This window comes from Propithecus coquereli, unplaced genomic scaffold, assembly GCF_000956105.1.
Source record: "Propithecus coquereli isolate 6110/MARCELLA unplaced genomic scaffold, Pcoq_1.0 Scaffold111, whole genome shotgun sequence".
Taxonomy (NCBI): Eukaryota; Metazoa; Chordata; class Mammalia; order Primates; family Indriidae; genus Propithecus; species Propithecus coquereli.
In genome coordinates, this window is record NW_012135081.1 from 1,749,975 (window position 1) to 1,774,998 (window position 25,024).

The 25,024-nt window shown below is 37.0% G+C and overlaps 1 protein-coding gene across 1 annotated transcript in view; it reads left to right on the forward strand.

The window, feature by feature from the left end:
• DIP2B (DIP2 disco-interacting protein 2 homolog B (Drosophila)) overlaps positions 1-25,024 on the forward strand; it is a 150,864-nt gene that overhangs the window by 54,589 nt on the left and 71,251 nt on the right. The window contains exons 3-7 of the mRNA XM_012650134.1: positions 6,233-6,358; positions 17,253-17,465; positions 20,613-20,768; positions 21,254-21,373; positions 24,776-24,973. Of these exons, the coding sequence (XP_012505588.1) occupies positions 6,286-6,358; positions 17,253-17,465; positions 20,613-20,768; positions 21,254-21,373; positions 24,776-24,973 (760 nt within the window). The 5' untranslated portion in view covers positions 6,233-6,285. The remainder of the gene's footprint in view (positions 1-6,232; positions 6,359-17,252; positions 17,466-20,612; positions 20,769-21,253; positions 21,374-24,775; positions 24,974-25,024) is intronic.

The following is a 25,024-nucleotide window of genomic DNA, read 5'->3' on the forward strand; positions in this document are numbered from 1 at the left end:
AATAAAAATTAAAAAAAGAAGTGTCAAAGTGAAATATCAGGGATATCAACTGTCTAACTTAGTACTTAGGGAAATCAGATATTTCATACTTAATAAACTAATAGTTTTTAATGTACAGGTCTTCTGCCTCCTTGGTTGAGTTTATTTCTAAGTACTTTATTCTTTTTGATGCTATTTTAAGTAGCATTAGTTTCTTAATTTTCTTTTCAGGTGGTTTATTGTTAATGTATAGAAACACAACTGATTTTTGAGTGTTGATTTTGTATCCCCCAACTTTGCTGAATTTGTTTATTAATTCTAACAGAGATCAGTTTACTTCTTCCTTCCCAATTTGGTTGCCTTTTATTTCCTTTTGTTGCCTGGTGGCTCTGGCTACTACTTCCAGTACGTTGTTGAATAGAAGTGTTAAGAGTGTACATCCTTGTCTTGTTCCTGATTTTGGAGGAAAAGCTTTCAGATTTTCACCATTAAGTATGATATTAGCTGTGGGTTTTTCATATATGACCTTATTATGTTGAGACAGTTTCCTTCTATTCCTGGTTTTTTGAGTGTTTATCAGGAAAGGGTGTTGAGTATTTTTTTCTGTATCAATTGAAAGGATCCAGTGATTTTTGTCCTTGGTTCTGTTAATGTAGTGTGTACAGTAGTCCCTCCTTATCCAAGGTGGGTGGATATGTTGTAAGATCCCCCTTGGGTGCCTGAAGCCGCAGATAATACCGAATCCCATACATAATAAGAATTATGTTTTTTTGATCTGATAACCAAGATGGCTACTAGGTTACTGACATGTCCCAGGCAAGATGGAGTGGGTGGGAGATTTCATTACGTTATTCAGAATGGAGTACAATTTAAAACATCTTTTTCGTATGGAATTTCCATTTAATATTTTCAGACCATGGTTGACCACAGTAACTGAAACTGTAGAAAGCAAAACTGTGGATAAGAGGGGACTACTGTATTATTAACTACATTTACTGATTTTTGTATATTGAGCCATCTTTGCATCCCAGGAATAAATCCCACCTGGTAGTGGTATATAATTCTTCTAATGTGCTGTTCAATTTGGTTTGCCAGTGCTGTATTTTGTTTGAGATTTTTTGCATTGATTTGCATCAGGGATATAGATCTGTAGTTTTTTTTTTTTTTTCCCTCTCTTATGATATCTTTGACTGGATTGTGTACCAAGGTAGTACTGGCCTTATAAAATGTAAATAAGTTTGGAAGCATTACCTCCTGTTCAGTTTTCTGGAATAGTTTGAGGAAGATTGGGGTTAATTCTTCTTTAAATGTTTGGTAGAATTCTCCAGTGAAACTGTCAGGTCCTGGGCTTTTGTTTGTTGGAGACTTCTGGTTACTGATTCAGTCTCCTTACTAGTTATTTCTGTTTACATTGTCTATTTCTTCAGGATTCAGTCTTGGTAGGTTATATGTTTCTAAGACTTTATTGATTTTTTTTGTAGTTTATCCAATTTGTTGGCATATAATTATTCATAGTAGTCTCTTATAGTTTTTATTTCTGTTATCAGTTGTAATATCTCCTTTTTCATTCCTTATTTTAGTTATTTGAGTCTTTTTTTTCTTAGTTAATTTTGCTAAAGGTTTGTCCATTTTGTTGATATTCTCAAAAAACAAACTCTTGTTGATTTTCCCCCATATTTTTCTGTTCTCTATTTCATTTAATTCTGCTCTAATCTGTATTACTTTTTTCCTTCTGCTAACTTTGGGTTTAGATTGTTCTTTCTTTGATTTCTTGAGTTGTAGATAGATTGGTAATTTGAGATCTTTCTTCTATAACAATTTTTAAAAACTTGCGCATGGTTAAAAAATAATGCCAAAAGACAAAATCTGAAAGAAAATATTTTTAACATATCTCATAGATAAAGGGCTGGTTTCTCTTATATAAGAACACTTAAAAATTAAGGGAAAATAAACACAGAAGCACAATAGAAAAAATGATCAAGCGAAATTAACATCGATTTTACTTAAAAAGAAACAACATAAAATAGTCTCTAAATCCTCTGTAAAGATGTTTAATCTCACTAATGATAAAAGAAATGCAAATTAAAAGTATAATGAGGCCATGGTGGTTCATGCTTGTAATCCCAACACTTTGAGAGGCTGAGGCAAGAGGATTGCTTGAGGCCAGAAAGTTCAAGACAAGCCTGGGCAACACAGTGAGACCCCTGTCTCTACAAAAAAATAAGAAAAGTTAGCTGGGCATGGTGGCATGCTTGTAATCTCAGGTGCTCGGGAGGCTGAAGCAGAAGGATCACTTGAGCCCAGGAGTTTGAGGTTACAGTGATTTATGATTGTGCCACTGCATTCCATCCTGGGTAACAGAGTGAAACACTGTCTCTAAAACAACAACAAAAGACACAAAACTGTGCTGAAATACCAATTCTCAGCTATCGAGTTGGCAACAGTCAAAACGCAGACAACATACTCTGGAGATGAGGCTGTGGGAAACAGGCACGCCTATACATTGCTGGTATGGTATGGTATGGTAAAAACTCTTGAAAGAGAATTTTGAAGATGTAACAAAATTTTTAAAGTATTCGCTTTTTGGTTTAGGGGTCTCACTTACAGGAATTTACTTTGAAGATATACCTCATTAGTATAAAAATATATTTACATAAGGCTATTTGTTGCAGTATTTTTAGTAATTGTAAAATACTGGAAACACATGTCCAAACATAGGGTTGTAGTTGAATAAACTGTAGTATACTATGGAAAACTATGCAGCTATACAAAGGAATAAAGATCTTTAGTAGCTGTTAGAGAATGATTTCCAGGATATATTGTTAAGTAGAAAAAGGAAAGTGCAAAAGATGTATAATATGCTACCTTTCGTATATGAAAGATGGAGAAATGAAAAAATGCACGTCTGCTTATTTTTGCAAAAATATGTGTGTGTGTGTGTGTGTGTGTGTGTGTGTATGTGTTTGTGTATTTATGTATAGGAAGGATAAACTAATACCTAAAGAGTTAAGTTACCTAATTCAGGCAGAAATGATTGTTGGAGTAGTGACACTTCTTTAAGTTTACTTTTTGGTATAGTTTTGACTTTTAGAATCTTATTAATGTTTAATCAGCAAGGTTGGGAGAGACTTACAGAATATAAACAAACAAACAAAATGAACCTAACTATATGAATAATATAACCAAACCAAAGCAGGGAAGGATGAGAACTAACTCACATAGCTTTTGAACACAGTACTTTAACTATTAATATATGCCCTCCATCTGAAGACAAAAAGACTGCAAACTAATATTGAACTCTAGTTAAAATATTTATTTTTCATATTGGTGTAAGATAGCAATTTTGTAACTATTTTCTGTGTATTGTAGGATTGAGTGAATGAGTAGAATATATTGAGAATATTTTGAACCAGGTTTCTTACTATGGAGTGGAATTACAAGTGGAAAGGGGTTAACTACAATGACGTTGAATTGGAAGTGGAGGTATTAGTATGTACTAACCATTTTTAATATAGATATAGTTAGAAATAGGTATAGCTGTATGTGCATGAATATGTGTGTTTATATTCCTTTATCCACTGAAAGGGTTTAGAATAGTCACCCCAGTAGCACTGAATACCCCTAGTTCTAAGATCTTGATTTCTAAATACCATTTATTTAGAATGAATACCATTTATTCTTCACTAAAAGGAGCCCAGGCTCCTTGAAGAAATGTATAATTCCAGAGCTGGAGTAGGGAAAGTATTAGATGAGCATGGAACGTCTTATGCCATAAAACAACTGCTCAAACTCATGAGACTGTCAAAAGAATGTAAGATCCAGTTTGGGGGACTCCTGATGGCCAAATCTGGAATAATGTGAGCATCAAAATAAATAATGATGGAAACAGAATAGTCATGGAATAAAATGAGTATCAGATCCATGATGATATAAATAAATGGGGAGAAAGGAAAGCTTTTTTTTTTTTTTTTTTTGAGACAGGGTCTCACTCTGTCATCCCAGCTAGAGTGCAGTGGCATCATCACAACTCACTGCAACTTCAAACTCCTGGGCTGAAGCGATCCTCCTGCCTCAGCCTCCAAAGTAGCTGGGACTATAGGCACACACCACAATGCCGAGCTAATTTTTCCATTTGTAGAAGAGACAGGTCTCTCTCTTGCTCAGGCTGGTTTCGAACTCCTGAGCTCAAGCAATCCTCCCACTTTCGCCTCCCAGAGTGCTAGGATTACAAGCATGAGCCACAATGCCCAGCCAGCTTTTTCTTATAATAAATGCCAACTAATAAATATGGAAAAAATGATGGAGTTATGAAATCACCATATTGTGACTGTTATAATAATAACTGCTTTAGCCAAGAATCAGCAATGGATGCTAAAACTAGTGTGTGAAAGTTAATGATGTATATAATGTTAACATAGTCTCATAACATCATCAAACTTACATCATCAGTAATGGGGCAGATGCATCCTGAAATCACGTTTTGAGAAGGACATATTACTTCTGTGGTATTCCTGTTAAAATGCATAACCTGAAATGATTGAGGAAATACCAAATAAACCAAAATTAAAGGGGATTTTATAAAATAACTAGCCTGTACAAAAATGTCAGAATAATAAAGGACAAAGTAAGGCTGGGAAACTTCCAAATTATAGGAGAACAAAGAGGCAGAACAACTAAATATAATGATGTGATATCCTGCATTAGATCCTGGATCAGGAAAAAAGGGGGAAAGAAACTGTAAAGGACATTATTGGGACAATTGGCTAAATTGGAATATGGATTGTGGGTTAGATAATAGTTTGTGTCAATGTTGAATTTCTGGATTTTGATAAATGTAGTGAGATTATGTAGGAGAAGGAGACTTGTTCTTAGGAAATACATATTGAAAAGTATTCCTGGGAAAAGAAGTATTATACTTTGATCTCAGCAATTGTTGGAATTAATGCTGAGGAAATAATTAGATATGTTAAGGTAGAAATACTGAATTATTCTTGCTATGAATAGTTGCTATGAATTGTAGCAAAATATTGGAAACAAGCTAATCTCTGATAATAAGGGGCTGCTTAAACAACTTAGGGCACATTTATACAGTGGAATACTATGCAGCCCTTTAAAATTATGTTGTAGGTCTATATTTACAGAATGAGATGTTTCTAGAAGTTTTGTGGGTTTGTTTTTTTTTTTTTTTTTGCCGGAAACAGAGACCGACTTAGGCTACCTTTAGCAGCTGGAGCAGGTCATAGAAGCAAAAGGAATAGATGAGAAATCCCTAGTAAGGGAGAAATAACTCTGAGGATCTCAACCTTGAAGTTCAAAGATCTTTTTTCTTTCTAGGACACTGTTATTAAAGTGACTCAACTCCAGGACCTGCAGTTCCTTGACTCAGAGTTTAAATTTCAAAAAAGGGATCTAATTAGTCTAGATCTTCTAAGAATACATTTATATAAAACAGAGAGGCATGGAAGGACACATGTGGATTGAACCTATTCCTAAACGAGAGGAAATTGTTTTTTGTGAACTAGGAAGCTACCTCAGTGGTTATTTACCTGAGAAGGATTTTTTGTAAGTTTTTTTAAAAAGCGGAATACAAAATACTGTGTACAGTATGATCCTATTTTGTAGAACTATAGAGTGTTTTGAGGAGGTGGTGGAGAATCAAGAGCTCTGTTTGGATATGTTGATTTTTGCCATTCCTATTCGACATTCAAGTAGAGAGCTGAATTCATTTGTGCCCTAAGTGGCAAACAAGTAACATCTGCCCTTGTGTTTTTCTAGATCAAAATCAGTCCTTCTGTTCCTGTGCCATAGAACTGAGGGGTCTCAACCAAGTTTTCTTTCAGACAGTTAAGCAAATCCTAAGCTTCTTTTCTTGAAAAATAATGAGTGTTCTCCAGGCACCTGCACAGCACTCATTCCATTTAGAGGCAGAGTTCCCTGCCTGGCACAGATGCATGTTAGACTCTGTATTCTCTCTCTACCTCCCTACCCCCACATGTCTGTCAACTCTTTGGTATTTTAAGCAGTCACATAGTCATTCTGGTCTTTATTTTCCTCCTCTGTAAAATTGTCCTTGAATTCTTTTGTTTCTATTTTTTTGATTTTTATTTTTAATTGGTCTAAATCAAATGATAAATGAAAATCATCTAAATACTTCTTTTACCTTTTTTAACAATTGAAACTGTGATAGTTCAGCCCACGGTGGCAAACACTTCAAGAGCCAGGAGCTAATAAATGCAAATGTTTAATTTTTCAGATATCCACACGGAAGCAGTTCAAGCTGCACTGGCAAAGCATAAAGAACAGAAGATGGCTTTGCCCATGCCAACCAAAAGACGATCCACATTTGTCCAGTCTCCTGCAGATGCCTGCACGCCTCCTGGTAGGTTTATGAGAACTTTTTCTCTCTGACAGTTGCTACCTTGATGTTCCTGAAATAAGTTCTGCTTTCTCTGTTATGAGGTAAGAGCCAGAACTCTCTTCCCTGTCACTCTGTAAACAACACACAAAAAGGAGCCTTAAGAGTAAAATTATTTATTTTTAAAAAATGCTGAATTTCTAGCATTTCCTTGATGTAACCTCCAAACTCATGTAGTTATAAATGAATACCAGCCAAAGCTTAGGCCAAAATCCTGCTGTGTTTAAGTAGCTATTTTCATTGTCACCCAAATTATGACCTGTACATACATTTAACTCATTTATACTCCTGAACTGGATTCTTCATCTTTGCAGCAGGCATAGGAGTAGTTGGACTTACTAACTTTTGTCATTAAGGATTATGAGACAGCAGTCATACAAAGTTGGAATCGATATGAAAATGTATATAAGTGTGTTAATGTGTGTGTTAATATATTCTATGTACATTTATATATTTTTAAGAATCTACTTTTTATAATAGAGGTCATAAGATCAGTGGGAGCTAGGTATCTTTATCCCATCCCTGTTCACTACACTTGGAATCCTTACTCCTCCTAAAGTAAATTTTACTTCATATTTGAGGAATAACTGGAAACAACCTTAAATTGTCTTGTCTGATCAGAATATTTCCTTAAGTTTTTAAAAACCTTAAAAAACGTTTTTTTTGATCAGGTTCCAGACAAGATCTTGATATAGGCCTCTGAGACTAAACATAGTAAATCTATTTCAGAGCCTCAATATAGGGTCTACTGTCATGTTACTGGCAAGGAAATAATTGGCAAAAAATTTCCCCATACTGTTTTGGTCTAACAGACAAAAGACATGGTCTACTTACCATGTCTTTGGGGCGATTCCTAGGAAGGTTGAATTGTTTTGGTTGACTTTTATTGACAGCTATCAAGTTGTTGAGCTATTTGTACTGATCCTATTCACTGATCCATTTTCATATGAATAGTTTTCTCTTAGGTTTTGGCTAATTTCTTAGAGCATTTGGGTATGCTGTGGGCTCATTAACTGTGTGTGCTTTTTTTCTTCACATCTGTGGTGTCAATATGTTTGAAAGAGAAATAGCTCTGTGGCTTCAAGTGTTTCTCAAAATGTAACACAGGATACCTCTAGCAGACCATCATAATAAAACATTTTGTTCCTATAATGGTACATACTTCAAACCTACTCATTCAAAATCTTGGATGGTTTCCCTTCCGCATCAGTACAGCACAAGTTGGGTCCTCATGGACAAAGGGGGCTCTCAGTTTAGCAGCTATTCCTCGTTGGCAGATTCCGCTGCAGTGTGGCCAAGGGTTCAATCGCAGTAAATGGCAAAGGGTAAGGAGCAATGTGACATGTAGTTCTTAGAAACAATCCTCTCCAAAACTATGTCAAAGAAATGTAGATTGACAGTAAATAGGCTGCTCTGATGGCTTCAGGTTAAATGTGAGAGTGCAGCAAAGGATCTTGAGAATGCTGAGGAGTGGAAGCCTTTTTTATCCCTTTTACCAAAAGTCACTGCCTGAGGGGAATTTACCAACTCTAGAAACAAATTGTCACTGTTCATTGTTGAATGAGACTATAGTCCTTTGGAATTCACTATATAGGCCTCTGTATCTCTAAAAACTAATGTTCTCCTCTGTCTGCAGCCTTGAAGATGGGGGCATAATGTTCTTGATCACTTTACGTGTTTTAATAATTTCATGGGTACAAAGATTGGATCCTTTCTCCTAAGACCTGTATTCAGCAGAGTAGAGTAATAAAAAGGTTCCCTGTCCGTTTATCTCCTGGGGATCTCTGACTAGTTTCTGAGAAGCCTTCATGTGCTGTTAGGGACATCTGTGCTGTCAAAATAGAAGAGGAATTCTCTCTCAACAAGGGGAAACATTGAGTGCGCCCTACATAGTGATTTCTCACACGGCTGCCACATGGAATAGATCTTGATGCCTCATTCAACAGTTACGCACACACCTAGGACAAATACTTCACTCCAGTGAGGGAATGTGGGAAGAACTATATCCTAAGGCCTCCATTAGCACCTTTCATTTTGGGGGTTCGGAATTTGTTATTCCCACATTATGATTCAGATTCCATTCTCTCCAAGCTTCTGAGAGTTTAGAGACTTGACTGTTTCCTATTCCTATTACAGTTTAATCCTAGTCAGTATCTCCCAGAACCTGTTACAGCCTAACTCAGGGATGCCAAACAGGTTTTATCTTGCATATCTACTCTGACAGCCCCTGAAACACTGAAGTTTAGAATACTGAGGCTGCATTCAAGGGATGGGGAAGAAGAGAATTGACATTAATTATTGCTTGTTATAGGTTGGTTTTGAAAAATCAGCTTCTGACCAACTATAAAAGGGATGTTTAAAAGTTATGCCACTCTTGCAGGAAAAAATTAAGCTAATTCACAATATTTTAGTTGTGTCTTCCTTTGTACACTATCTGAGATGTCATGCCATAAATCATGAAGCACATTTCAGGTCAAGGCCCTCATTCCGCCTGTGCTGCCTGTCCTGTGTGCACATAGTTTCTGGGATAACTTCTAGAGTGTACTAGCCAGTCAACTTCGTTGGGAGACACTCAACACATAACTGTTTGAATTACTGAACTTATGAAAATTTAAAGCTACTTTTGGAGGGATTTAATAGAAAGAAATTAAGGAGTAAAATATGTCATAAATCTTGGCTTTATTTATAGTATATAGTCTGGAAAATATGGTAAATAGTTGGCATGGGAAATAATTTGTCTTTTGTTCATAAATCACTCTCAAATAATAAGATGTCAATCAACTTAAAATTTGCTTATTGGTATGTACACTAATTTCTGTCTTTTGGATTGGAAAATTTAAGCTCTCTAAACTGGTAGCAATCAGCAGTCTACGGTTCTTTTAGTGCCTGTGGCCTTTCCAGAGTCTTTTAGACTGCTTGAATTACTGCCATCCAGTTCCCTTTATGTGCTGAAATCATTACTAATGTCATGAGGCGATTACCTCAGCTCTTTCTTTGTAGGGGTTCTTTGTGTAACACTATTACTCATTCATACGGAAAAACACAATGCAAAAACTACAGCATATATTTTTTCCCTCTAAGCTTTTTCTGCACCCTTGTGGACTTACCCTTTGCTACATTCTGAGGGTGCACAGATGACCAAATAGACCACATATTGACCCTAAAGCACAATAAGCTATTTCAGCTGGCTTGGATAGAATGAAGCTTAAATTTAGATGTCTGTCTCTTACAGGGCCCTGGTTGAGAGTGGCTATAGTAATTCAAAGGGCCAGAAGACAAGGAGAAATTTACCTCTTTGTATTTCTATTTATGAAAATAATGCCCACAAACAGACTGAGATATTGTTATACTTTTAACATACTTTAACAATGCTTTATGGAATTATAATACATTACACTATGCAAAATCACATACCACTGGCTCCCTGCCTCATTTGTTCCTCATGAGTACTCATTAAAGTAGGAGAGGCAGATTTCTTTAGAGATGGGGAAATAAACAGGTTCACAGTCACTAAGTGATTTGCCCCAGGTCAAACAGCAATTAGGTATCAGACTCAATCTTCTTGGCTGTGTTTGTTACTTTACTAAAGTGTCATGTTTAGGAAATCCTCTTTACCTAATAGATACTCATGTGTACATGGTACTGGTATGGCTATTTTTCCAAACAAATAGCTATTGCCTTCTGAGTGCTTATAGCCCAAAACAGGTATCAGTTAATTTGAACTTTGAAGAGAATACCTGCTGAATTACCAATTTAGGGAGTTTTTCCTAAATATTATAATTTTATTCAAAACCACAAAGTAAACCGAGTTGGCAAATCGAACCTTAATAAATGTGCTCTAATTAATTGATTTGGATCATTTCAATAGCATACTTTCATTATTGGTATGGGTTATGAGCAGTGATCCACAATTACTTAGGAGATTAATGAATATTCAAAGTTCCTTAAGCCAAAGCACAATAAAAACCCACTCTATCAGGTTGAATTTGTTTATTTCAATAGCTGATTGTAAAATTTAAGGTTTGCCAATAAGAGTAATTTTATTGTTACCATTTAAGTACTCTCAGTGTACCAGCCAAAGGGCTAAGTGCTTAATATATTTTTTAATTTTTAGTACTCTCAACAATCCTCTGCCCTATTTTACAGATGAGAAACTAGGTTTCAAGAGACTCAATAACTTGCTCAGACTTCTGTTTTTAGATGTGTAGTCAATTAGAATCTGAAAATTCTCTCCTGGACACATGGGGGAAAGAAAATTTCCCTGTAAAAATGCTGGATAAAATATAACCAGCTTTCTTTTAAATACATACAGGAGCAAGAGAGAGAATGGTGAACACTGAAAATCAGACTGGTAAGATGGTGCTTATTTTGGCTGCCCTGGAGGAGAAGAGGCAGTAAACAAGGGATCTAAATTTTAATTGAAATAATAAAATCTTGGACCAATATAAGGTTGAAAGCTGGTGTAAAGATCTCTGGAGGGACTTACATCTTCAGCAGAAGAGTGAATTAGAAAAAATTAACCTGTCAGCACAAGAAGATGTTGAGAAAGCTTGCCTTGTGCCTTATCTTGGGATAACTGGGGCAGGGACTTCCCTGATAGTTTGTGGTCAGTGGGTACAAGGTTTGAGTTTCACTACTTCCCTGGTAAGAACTAACATTAAAAAGTGATCTTAGGCTGATGATAACCCTGGGGCACAAATGGTCTCCTGAAAGGATATACCCTCAACCAGGGACTCGGGATTCCCACAGAGAAAGATCCACTGAACGTGAGCTAAGAAATAAAAACACTAGTGGAAATAATTTACCATGAGTGACAGCTGAAAGAAAACAACAAAGAGCAGAATTAAGACCCCTAAGATCTGATTTGCTTAACAGCTATTGGTGGCTAAGCTAAGATCTAAATCCAGAGCAATCTGACTTTAAAAGCCCATTCCTTAAAACACTTGGCGTATTGCCCTTCATTCTAGTAAATATTTTATGGTTAATTTTGGAGCTTTAACAATTGCTGCATATTTGATCTAACTTTCAAATGGGCAATACACGAGAAAAATTGTCATCTGATACCAATATTATTTATAATATTAATTAGTTTTATAAGCTGTTTTTTCATAGATGTTTGAAAATACCTAGAAAAACAGTTGAGATACATTGTAGGTAGAATGCCCTGGGGTAATTATTAATGGTGAGTACCCCTTCTCCTCAGAAGTATTCCAGTTTGTCAGGCAACTCCTGGACCTCCTGCCACTTAGGCTCTTGGACCAGTTTTTCAGTCCCCAGCTAGCTCTCTGTACACACAGATTATCATAGGATGCTGAAATTTTCTTGGGTAGTTATAAAATTCTCCCGAACCCTGGTCTGGTGAATCGGTGCTCACACTAGTTAAGTTTAGTGTTAGATTAAACTGCTCAGAATTTGTAGCCCAAGGTGGGTTCAGGTTGGCTTGCTTGCAGAACTAACCTTTTACTCTTCTATACATGGTTTTATTCCTAGGCTGCCCCGTCTTGGGTCTCTAAAGATTTTCTTTCTTAAACTTCAAACTTTCCCTGGCCTGCATAGAAACTTCCTTTGCCTCTCTTGAAGGTATTTCTGGAAGTCCTAAACTCCCCTGATCTACCAAAGCGAAAGAAAATGACGCTTTCCTGCTTGACACCACCCCATCCCATCCAAGCACACACACTTCTCTCCATGGGCTCCAGATTATACATTAACTGTCCTGGTGGTTGTTTGATTTATTTGTTCTTTGAAGCTCCAACTTGGCAATCACTTTAGGTGACATATTTTGTAGTGGTTGTTAGAAGGAGATCTTCACTTCAGTGAATCTTGACTTACCTGTTCTAAGCTAAAATTTGGGCCTAATTTTGTATCAGCTGTATGAACCCAGTGTCAATCACTGTCTTTCCAGGAACTTGTTCAGCTTACACAATATCTGTCTGGGAGACTGATTTTCAGATGTTACTATCCTTTCACCAAGGGCATAATTTTTACCCCCACAAATAAAGGTATAAAAATTAGGGGTTTTTTTTTACAGCTTTATTGAATTATAATTGACATAATAAAACAGCACATATTTAAGTTTTGACATAGCACAATCATGAAACTATCACCACAATTAAGATAATGAATGTATCCATCACCCCCCCTAACATTTCTTCCTAATGCCTCCCTCCCACTTCTCCCCATCCCCATCCCTACCCTCTAACCATTTGATCTGTTTTTTGTCACTACACCTTAGCTTGTGTTTTCTAGAATTTTATATAAATAGAATCATACAGTTTTACTACTACTTTTTTTTTTGCAAGGGGGAGGCCTGGCTTCTTTCACTCAGCATAATTACTTTGAGGTTCATACATGTTGTTGTGTAAATCACAACAGTAGATCATTCCCTTTTACTGTGGAGTAGTGTTCCATTATGTGGATATACTGCAGTTTGTTTATGCATTCATTTGTTTATGGACATTTGCATCGTTTCCCATTTTTAGCTATTACAAATAAAGCTCCTGTGAACATTCATGTACAAGTCTTTGTATAGACATATGCTTTTGTTTCTCTTGGGTAAATACACAGGAGTGGAATGGATAAATGATACAGTATCTAAATTTTTCAAAAACATTTTTATGTAATGTTTTCCACTAAGAAGAATCATTTCCACATATGGCTAAAGAATAAAAGTGCTACAGCAGTTAAGAAGTTAGTAAATTCAGCACTTTCTTCCCTTAAAATCAATAAACTAATTGTTTATATGTTGCCTAATTGGTTATAAATGGATTGTAGGCGTCTAGTGACCAGTATTAAATGATACTGTGTTAAATCACCCCAAATTATAAACCAAAGAGCAAACTATGTTTTCAAAATTGTTGTCTGTTATGTAGACATATTATATTCATCATATACAAGAACTTGGGCAAGGGACTTTGGGATTAACAGTTGTGAATTCATGTTAACCAGTGCAGAATCAGGAAGAAAATAACGTTATTTCTATTAATATTAATTTAATCTTGGCGAAATTTCTACAAATCCCTAGCAATTTCCTGTGTGACAATGGCTTAAAAAAAAAAAAATGAAATTTAAGGACCCTGTTTTGATTTTTAAAAAGATAGAGTCCCAGAGCACTGCTTACATTTTATGTAAACTTAGCCATGTGGTCATCTTTTAAGCCTTGCCCAGCCAGCTTTGTGTCTGTAAGCTAGCATAGGGAGGGTTTATGCATAGCAAGCGCCTCATTTCTCAGGTTGTGTGATTGGCATAGTATTTTTTTCTTCTGCCAACCTTTAATCAATTTCTATCATCTTTCCCTTCATGTTTACAGGAAGAAAGTTGCCATTTAAATTATTCTTAGGGAAAATTTCATATGCTATTGCAAATCAAAACCAAATAAACACCGCTTTTAACCATTCTTCTGGGAATGAGAAGGGGAAATAATGTTTATTGGCCAGCTGCCGTGGGCTGGCACTGCTGTGCATGCTTCCTATCTATTGTCTTTACTCATGGTGTCCCTCTGTCATTAGAATGAAGACTAGTTTCCTTGGCATGTCTCACGAGGCTCTTAGTAACCCAGCACTGCCTACTTGCCCAGCCTCGTCATCATTATTATCAGTGCTGCATATTGCATCCTATGCTTCTGCTAGTCTCAGGTTAAGATCTTCAAATGTGCCTTGTTATCTATCCCCTCCAAGCTTTCTTGCATGCTGGCCCTTCTACCTGACTCTGCTCTCCCTGCCCCTATGCTCCTCATAACTGATTCCTACTTACCTGGCAGGCCTTGGTTTAGGTCTCACTTCCTTGGATGTCTGCCCTGAACTCCTATTAAGACTCTAAGTCTGTCGGGTGTGGTAGCTCACGCCTGTAATCCTAGTACTCTGGGAGGCTGAGGCAGGAATATCGCTTGGGGTTAGAAGTTCGAGACCAGCCTGAGCAAGAGAAAGACCCTGTCTCTACTAAAAATAGAAAAATTAGCCAGGTGTGGTAGCTGGTGTCTCGCACCTGTAGTCCCAGCTACTTGGGAGGCTAGGGCTGGAGGATCGCTCAAGCCCAGGAATTTGAGGTTGCAGTGAGGTACAGTTACATCATGACACTCTAGCTGGGGTGACAGAGCAAGACCGTGTCTCAAAAAATAAATAAATAAAATAAAATAAAAAAAAAAGACTCTTAACTCCTATAAGAGTAGGGACTGTGTCTTCTTAGTGCTTAGTGGTATTTATTGAATGGATAAACAAGCAAACAACCTTTTCGGATGGATAATTTTATCCCCAAGTCACATAGCTGTTAAGTGGTGGATCCCAAAATTCGAAGGGAAGACTGACACCAAAACCATGTTTTTTCCACTACACTAAGCTGCTCCACAGTTGTAAGTCATTAAGCACTCAGAGGAGGACTGGCGGGCAAATTAGGTAATTGAATTGAAACAATACGTCTAATTACATAATTGATCCAATATAGAAACATAATGAAACCACTTTTCCATAAACCTAATCATGAAAATACTAGTTTTATATCTTTTGAAAATTGGGTTATTCAGATTTTAGACTTACACAAATTAAAATGAATGATTCAGTAAAGGCAGCCTGCAAATCCATTGGATTTTGTGGGATCCTGAGATAAGTTACCTTGCAAATACTTAATTCTTAGGGTCAGATTCACCTGTCTAATGGGCCCTACCACCACCACTCTTTTTAGCATGTTTTCCTAGACAGGAATCTTTGCTTCCCAAAGTACAGATTGAAACATTAGAATATTTTCTGAAAATTATAGAAAATGCTTTCTCTAAAGGGTTACAGATGCTGTTACCTTTTTTCCTTTACATTTTCCTCTATTTATCCCTTTTTGTATTATAGATCTCTTTCTCCTTTAATGGCCTTATCACTTTATCTCTTAGGGATCTAGTCCCTGTTTACCTCTCTAGCCTCATTTTTGCCCCTTATCCCTCAAAGTCCTTGCTCCGTTCCACAGAAGTGCTTGAAATCCCTGACTGAGGTTGATCCCTGTCCTGTGAAACCCTTTGCTTACTCCCATTTCTTAGCATCTGTTGTATTCATTTGAAATAGTCTATGGACTTATATGTCTCCTGTACTAGACACTATGCCTTTTTTTGGGCACTTACTGTCTCATGAGCACTCGTACATTTCAGAATCCCCAGGACCTGACATAGTTGCCAGCACATATTGTAGTTATGTATAATAGCACATTAAAAAACAAAAACAGGCCAGGTGCAATGGCTCATACCTGTAATCCTAGCACTCTGGGAGGCTGAGGCGGAAGGATTGATTGAGGCCAGGAGTTCGAGACCAGCCTAAGCACGAGCGAGACCCTGTCTCTACTAAAAATAGAAAAATTGGCCAGTAGTGGTGGTGCGCACCTGTAATCTCAGCATTTGGGGAGTCTGAGGCAGGAGGATCGCTTAAGCCCAGGAGTTTGATGTTGTAGTGATGACACCACTGCACACTAGCCCTGGAGACAGAGCACAACCCTGTCAAAAAAAGAAAAGAAAAGGAAAGAAACGTCTTGGGCCTCAGATCTCCCTCAATATGAACTAATAAGTTGGCTGTAGTACAGAGCAAGAAACAAGAATATAGTCATTTTTTTTCTCTTGCTCTGGGCCTGCAGAATTTGACTTCTGGATTAGATTAAATCTTCTGTGATTCAAGTTCCCGTTATGAGGTGCTAGCGGTTTTCCAGTCCCTTTAGTTATTTCTTTGGTTCTTTGAACCAAAGCAGGACATCCAGCCTACAGTTTCACCTGCGTTTAGAGGAAAGTGTTCTGCAGGACTAACCGCAGGATGTTTAATTTTTAAAAATTAAATGAAATTCAGTCCATAAATTATAACCCCCAAAAATCATTTAGAAGGATTTATCTCACATCAAGCCAAATGCTCCCTTTAACTGTATGCCTCATAAGCTTAGAACTCTGGAATAAATGCCTGACTTCTGTTTTCCTCGGCTTTTGCTTCCCTATATTTGGTTGAATTTTTTTTTCAGCATGCTTTTCTAATTTAGGCCTATTTTTCTGAAGTCAGAGCCAGGCTAAATACAGACATCAGTGAATTTCTCACAATTCTTCTCTGACTGAAAATTAGGAAAGAAATCTGGACACTGTACACTCTCCTATCATGTTCAGAAAGCGTACCTGTGCTCCCTGACCACCTGACTTTTCTTCTAAAACCATGAGTGCCTCCAGGCTAAGGCCCAGTTCTTACCCACTTCAGTTCCCCAGCATCTAGGTCACTCGTTGACATATAAGTTTTTATATCTCCCTAATAAGATCTTTTCCTTTTAAGTAGAGACTAATAAGTACTTGTCACAAAATTAGTGCAGCAACCTATCACATGGTTCTCCAATACAGAGATTGAGGAAGATATATAAGCATACCAATATTATTTTTTTTCTTTTTGAGACAGGGTCTTGTTCTGTTGCCTGGGCTAGAATGCAGTGGTATCATCATAGCTCACTGCAACCTCAAACTCCTGGGCTCAAGTGATCCTCCTGCCTCAGCCACCCAGAGTGCTAGGGTTACAGGTGTGAGCCACCGCTCCCAGCCTACGTCAATATTATTCGAACATAAATAAACTAGAAGAATTTAGATACTGAGTAAACTCAGAGCAGAAAAACAGTGAGTGACATTTAAATGTTCTTAAAGGGTTAAAAAAAAAACACCTTAAAATTACTATGGAGTTAGGCTATTTTATTTCTGTAGGCTTTGGTCCATAGACCCTTTCTTGAGATTCTTGAGAAACTTTACATATTAACCTACCATAAGAATTTCGAATGTTTTGCTGGTGTCAAAATTGAATGTGTGATCAATGAGCAAGAAGTGAAAGTCTGTTCTAGGCAGGATCGAGAACTTCTTTTTTTTAATTCCACACAGACACATCTTCGGCCTCTGAAGATGAGGGCTCTCTGAGACGCCAAGCTGCGCTCTCTGCTGCCTTACAACAGAGCTTACAGAATGCTGAGTCCTGGATCAACCGTTCAATTCAGGGATCGTCCACTTCTTCATCCGCATCTTCTACGCTGTCCCATGGAGAGGTCAAAGGAACCAGTGGGTCTCTAGCTGATGTATTTGCCAATACTCGAATAGGTAGGAGCTGGATCTACCCAAAAAGCCCAAATTATGTTCCATTTGGCTCCCAGTGTCCAGGAAATAGTTTATAATTTGTATTATATTTTTCAGTGTGGTCTAAAAAAATAATCATAGAGAACATAACAGTTAATGAGGCAAAGAAGGAAACACCAGCAATACATTTGTTGCAGGAACAATAGGTGTCATCTGCATTATTGGTGCATAGTATGCCCACCTGAAGCCATAGCTATTTCCATAAGCAATATTCAAGCTGCAGGATATAAGACCAGTCTTAGTGTGGGTTTATCCCAGTTGAAGAATATTCCATATATTAAAAGATGTTAAAATATGTAACGTCTTAGGTTTTCCCAGGATCATTGTCTATATTCTGTCAAACAGAAAAAAACATTAAATCTGAGCAAAATCTACACAAAGCCAGTATCAGTGAGGCCTTTTGTCTTTAGCATAAAGACTGGATTTATTGTCCTTGCTGCTGTGATATTGCTACAGCTGGAGTGTACAGGCTGCGGATGTTGGTACTCTGTGAGCTGCTACCTGCTGCTGATGCTGCTGTGTGCAGTGTAGCTTTTGCTTGGCTCTGCTTTATGTTTGTGTGTGTGTGTATGTGTGTGTGTGTTTAAGATTTGTGACATCTGCAAATAAAGATACATAGCTCAAATCTCTACTTTTGCTTAATTGGTTGGTACAAATTACACTGATGTGTATATTAACATATGTGATATTTTTCCCTTTTTTCTTGACAGTCAATGTATTTTTTTGTATCTTAATTTTCATTTCAGTGACCATTCTTTATCACTTTATATATATCCTTATTCTATTAATTGATTTCTGAAAAAGAAAAACTTAGAAAATTTTTAATTCATAGCTGTCATTTTTGAAGAAAATAACTACCTTGAGGGTCTGAATGCCCTCACTAAATGCAAAGTGCTGGCAGCTGATAACTTGTCCTGCACCGTTAGCTCTGCACTGTAATTCACTGAGACCGATGTGCATATTCACCGCCTCTTCTGTTATGGAGGGTAAGCAATAGAGCTGAGGTTGGCGAAGTTTTATTTCCACATTTGTCTAAAAGAGAACAATTTCACTTGTTAAAAATATGTCCTAATATCCAATTAACTTTATCTGGATTTTTGTTAACGAGATGATTTCATCTGATACCATATTTTTCATTGCTTGTGCTTATGCTGTGAAAAGTTATTGGTTCAGTTACTCACAGAAACCATTTTATCCAACATTACCGCTTTTTGGGTGTTTGTTCTAACAGAAGTAATTGATGTTCCTAATAGAAAAATTCAAAAATACAGGTGAAAGAAAAGTAAAATAACTATGAACCTATCTCCTATGGATAACACTTTAGTGTATGCTCTTCTCGAGTTTGTTTACATATGAATATGTAGGATTTTAGTTTTTATTTTACAAAAATGAAATTATCTTAAACATAATGTTCATAACCTGCTTTTCTTAATACTGTATCATGAACACCTTTTATATTACTGTAATTATGCTATCATTTTTATGGTTTGAAGGCATACCATTGTATGACTCTTTACCTTGGTTTATTTAACCATTCCTCTATTTTGGACATTTAAATATCCAGTTTTTTGCTATTATAAAAACTGAACATACTTGAACATAAAACCTTGTGCATTTGTCTGATTATTTCCTTAGGATGTATTCCTATAAATTGAATTGCTGGGTCAAATAAAAATGTCCATTTTAATGATTTTGTTACCACATTATCCTATAGAAAGGTATACTGCAATATACTTGTGCTAGTATATTTAAAACTTTAAAAACTATTAAAATAGTTAATTACAGAGTTTGGGGGCATAGAGACCTTACCTGCAAATTAATTTTAGAAATTATTGTTGTTACACTTTTTCCTTTTTCGTAGTTTTTAGTGGCTTTTCATTAATCTTATAAATCACATTTTTCCTTTCCTCTAATTTTCTTTTTACTTCTCTAGATGTTTTCTTCTAAGTTTTTTGTAACACATTCCTGTTGAATGGATCTCTTCCAATTTACATCATTCAGTTTCTCTGTGTTAAGAATCCCTACATGAAGTAGAGTAGATAATACTATTTAATCTCTGCTTAGAGCAAGGGAAGAAGATTGTCTGTCAAGGAGATCCAAGTTACCTGTGAGTTATTTTATAAAAATTAGAAGTGGGCTTTAACTTGTTTTTTTAACACATTGCCACACTAGAAAAAAAATGGTGTTTTATTACAAATATAGAATAAAAACTTCGAAAACAAAATCCTCCTTTCTAATTTAACGACAAATTTGCTATTTTTTATTGTTTTCTGTGTGTGAATTATATGCAATTAAATTGTTGACATTGGCCGGGCGTGGTGGTTCATGCCTGTAATCCTAGCACACTGGGAGGCTGAGGCAGGAGGATCGCCTGAGGTCAGGAGTTTGAGACCAGCCTGAGTAAGAGTGAGACCCTGTCTTTACTAAAAATAAAAAAAAAAATTAGCTGTGGTGGTGAGTGAGTACCTATAGTCCTAGCTACTTGGGAGGCTGAGGCAGGAGGATCGCTTGAGCTCAGGAATTTGAGATTGCTATGAGCTAGGCTTGATGCCACGGCACTCTAGCCCAGGCAATGGAGCGAGATTCTGTCTCAAAAAAATAAATAAATAAACTAACTAACTAAACAGTCAATATTAATTATAACATATTGACTCCCAAGGTAAAGAGATGTGTGAGTTACATATGCTTCACGAGGCCCAGGGCTCAAAACGAGTGTGAGTTAAATACAACTCACATGGCAGTTTATATGTTAATCTGGAAATGAGCAGTCTGACCCACTTCCAAGACATTATTTTGGTCTTCAATGGAAGGGGATAGATTCTAGATAAACCATGGAATCATGAAGAAATGTTTAAGAGACTAGAATAACATTAGATATGTGATTTGGTCTTGCTAAGGGTACCCAAGCCTTGAAAATAAGTTCGAAAAGCTGGTATACCCTAACTTAACTTTTCTCATTAAATCTTGCTAGTAGAATTTGAATTAAAAGGTTGTTTTATAAGAGTTAATGCCCTATTTATGTAGTTTTCTTCCTTGTTAACAAAGATTTGAAGGTTCTTAGTTTTGCTGCTAATGTAATATAATTCTAAACTTTGTTTTCTCCCCTCTTAGAGAATTTCTGTGCTCCCCCTGATGTCACTACAACTACCTCTTCCTCCTCCTCATCTTCCTCAATACGCCCAGCAAATATTGACCTGCCCCCCTCGGGGATAGTTAAAGGCATGCACAAAGGATCCAACAGGTCCAGCCTTATGGATACAGCTGATGGTAAGAAGTTCTTTTTGGTAGCTAACTAAGGATTATAAAGTAAACTGGGAAAATTCAAGTTATACACAGTAGCTCCTGACTGAATGGCCTAGTAGCTGCAGAACCATGTTGTAGTTGGCAAGTCATCCTGAATGCCCTCTTTCCACAGCTTGCGCAGTGGCGGCATTGACCCTTGTTCAAACTTAGTACTTCCAAAACCTATGTTGAACAAAAAACTGAGTATAGTAAAGAAAAGAATCTTACAAGAGAAAAGGGAGATTAGGTGAAATCTTTAAGCAATATATTAATAATAGCACCATATTTGTCCTCTATGGTCATAAAACTTGTCACGTACGTACTTGTACCTATTTGGCCCAACTGAAATAGAATGAGACTGTGTGGGCAAAGGCCAAACATCAGTAGAAATAAAAGCTCCTGAGGAAATTGAGGAACTAAAATACCCTTATAATCAATGAATTGTAACTTACCATTTCTTTTCCTTATAGGTGTTCCTGTCAATAGCAGAGTATCCACAAAAATCCAGCAACTGCTCAACACTCTGAAACGACCCAAAAGGCCTCCCTTAAAGGAATTTTTTGTGGATGACTCTGAAGAAATTGTGGAAGGTAGTTGTGGAAATACCAAAAACATATGTATTCATTAAACAACTATTTCTTAAGCAATTAGTACCTGTCAGGTACTATCGGGTTAAAGGATGAACAAGACATAGTTCTTGATTCAAAGAGTTCATATTTCTGTTTTTTTCTCTAAGAATCATTTATATTTTAGATCTCAGATGAAAGTTGAGGAAGGGAGAGGGAAGAAAGGCAAAGAGGTAACTATGTAGCTTAGAACTATCTTTGGAAATACACTCTTTGAAATTAGGAACTATCACAAATACATGATTTTACATTTTGTATTCATATTTGGCATTTTCCTAGGATGTGGATATCAAATTTGACCTCAAAAGTTTACCCACTCTTTTTTTCATATAACACAGTCCTTTTATTAAATGTGCTAATCAGTGCATATATGTCTGCTTTCTATAAGACAGTGTGGCAGGCCAGGTGCAGTGGCTCATGCCTGTAATCCCAGCACTTTGGGAAGCTGAGGTGGGGGAATTGCTTGAGGTCAGGAGTTTAAGACCAGCTTGGACAACATAATGAGGCCCCATCTCTACAAAATAAAAAAATTAGCCAGGCATAGTGGTGCGCGCCTGTAGTCATAGCTACTCCGGAGGCGTGAGGCGTGAGGATCCCTTCAGCCCAGGAGTTTGAGGTTGCAGCGAGCTACAAGGGCCACAGTGTAAGACTCTGTCTGGAAAAAAAAAAAAAAAAAAAACCAAACCAGTGTGGTAGATCATGAAAAAAGTTAAAAGATTTATGAAAATACAGTCACTTCCTTCATGTTGTTCACAGCTAAAACATACACGTGTGGAAACTTAGGTTAGCTAATAAGTATATATCAACTAATATAGGCAGTTCAAAGAAGGGAAGAAACCAGTTCTATCCGTGTGATTAAGGAAGGTGTCATAGAGTGTAATAGTAGTGATTTATTCATTATTTTTAAAAATATTTATAGATGAAATCATATGATATCTAGGATTAAATAGGGATGGATGGGAGGGGAATGGGTATGAGTATAGATAAAATGAGAATGGCCATTTCACTGAAGCTAGGTGATGAATAGATGTACCTAACAAAAGCTTTTGTCAAAAGAACAAAGTCTTGGTAGCTTTGTGGTTCATTTTTAAGTCCTGAGACTGACAGCAGGTTTTGATGTCATCAGACCTGTTAATAGAATTAGGCACATCAGTAGGCTAGATCTGGTCTTAGCCCAATTTATGCAACAGAAAGCAACCTGACATATGAGATTAAGATGAGTTTCTGTTTCTTTAGGAGTCACTAACCTCTTTGCACTGTGGACTTCTTTCTTGATGCTCTGTTGTTGAAACTGCTCATGCCAGCAATAGCCTCACCAGTGTTTCCAGCACTGTGGATTAACCAGGCACATGAAGGTCAAGGTGTAACAGGAATCTTACTTGAACAGTTTGCATTGGCACAGTAGAGCTAAAAGCTTTCTACTAATTTTAAATAGGTGACAATTACTTATTTGAATAATTGTTAACCTTTGGAAAAGGAAAATACCAGCATGTCTGTGGAAATCTAAAAGACTGTGCCCCAGAGTCTGCAGTGAGGCCTAATAGATAATGACAATAATGTGGACATCTATGGCCTGAGGACTATGCCTACCATATATATAGTCTGTCCATAAAAATAAAACAATTTAGAATCACTCATATTAATTTTTTTAGTTAATATGGTGGTTCAAAGTCTGGGAATATACAAAGTAGAAGGGCAGCTGAAACACTGCCTAAGGCAGTGAATTGGGAACTGAAACTATTTCATGAGTTTTATGTCATTAAAAAAATGAACCAAGACATTTTAAATACATTTCCCAAATCTGTCATTGTATTGAACTATAAAACACAATTTATTTCATATTTCATTTGCCCATCAAATATTTATTGGTCATTCTGTCCCTTCTCTCTGTGCCTCTTTTCCCATTCACCTGGCTAACTCCTGCTCATCCTTTAAGACTCAGCTCAGGCATTCCTTCCTCCAGGTGGATGATGTGCCCTCCCTGCACATGTGTCTGTCACGCACTGCTCACACTGTCCTATCCATAGCTCTGAGCATGTGCATGCACGTGTCCTCCAGTGCACACGAGGGCTTGAACTCTGTATACAGCACTTAGTAGGCACAATAAATGTTTGTTAAAAGAATGATATGTGCAGCATTTATTTTCTCAGTGTTTATTATTTATTACATCCTGTGCACATAATTGGCACTCAGTAAATACTTTTTGTTCCATATTTAAATTATTTATATCTTTTCTGCAGTGAAAATGCAGGATTTTTGTTTTGTTCTTTGTTATTTGAATAATACTTGTTCCTTGCAGAAAAATTAACAAGACTTTAGTTTTATATGTATGAAAGACTATGTGATATCCACCTCTGATTCCTGGAATGACCATGTTAATATTCTAACTTTTTTTTTCTAAATTCAGTTCAATTCAACTAACATTGTTAAGCAGCCTTATGTATTAGGCACTATAGGCAGTAAGAACCTTCCCTTCCCACAGGAAGCCATCAGTCTTTGCAGGGGAAGAGTTGTACAATAAAGTTTTTGTTGAGGATCCTCAGTGCTTTAATAAGAGCAGACTACCACATAGTATGGGAGCACCTACTGCAGGAATAGTCCCCTCAAGGGATGGTTGGGAATGGTTCCTAGAGACTGTGCTGTTTGAGCTAAGTCCTGAGAAGGATGCGTAAGACTTCACCAGGAGGCAAAGGGCTTGGCCATACAGGATGTGTGCAGAGATATAGAGACGTGGAACATTGTGATTTATGCCCACTATCTGTTTGAGTCTAATAATGATCCTGAGGTATAACTGTTACTATCCCCATTTTACAGATGAGAAAAGCGAGGCTCAGGTAAAGCAATTTGCCTAATGTATTACTAGTAAAAAGTGAATGTGAACTTGGGTTTTCTGACTCACCATGTAATGCTTTTTCATTAAACGTAACCTGGTGATATGGAATCTGGCTCTCTAACACTGGACACAAACTATAAAGAGTTAAAAACAAGTTTACTAAAAATTGTGAAATTGCTGAAAAGAAATTTATGCTTTGTGCTTTTCTGTATGTGTAGCAATTTGCTTTGTCAGAGTCAGGATTTATTTGTTGCAGAAAACATATTAAATGCCTGTAATCCCGGTGCTTTGGGAAGCTGAGGCGGGAGGATCACTTGAGCCCAGGAGTTCAAGGTTACAGTGAGCTCTGATCACACCACTGAACTCCAGCCTGGGTAACAGAGCAAAATCTTTCCTCAAAAAAAAAAAAAAAACTCAAAAAACATATTAAATATGATTTCACATTTAAGTGGGAAATTGAATTAAGGCCCAGTTGTATAAGTATTGTACTTGGCATCTGTACTTACTTCATGCATTGGGGGTTTTTTCTACAGTGCCTCAGCCAGACCCCAACCAGCCCAAGCCTGAGGGACGGCAGATGACCCCTGTGAAGGGAGAGCCTTTGGGAGTCATCTGTAACTGGCCTCCTGCTCTTGAGTCTGCCCTGCAGCGCTGGGGTACCACTCAAGCAAAATGCTCCTGCCTGACTGCCCTGGACGTGACAGGGAAACCAGTTTACACTCTTACATATGGTGAGTTTACACAATTCCAGGTCCTTCCTTTTCTCCTAAGAATTCTTCAGA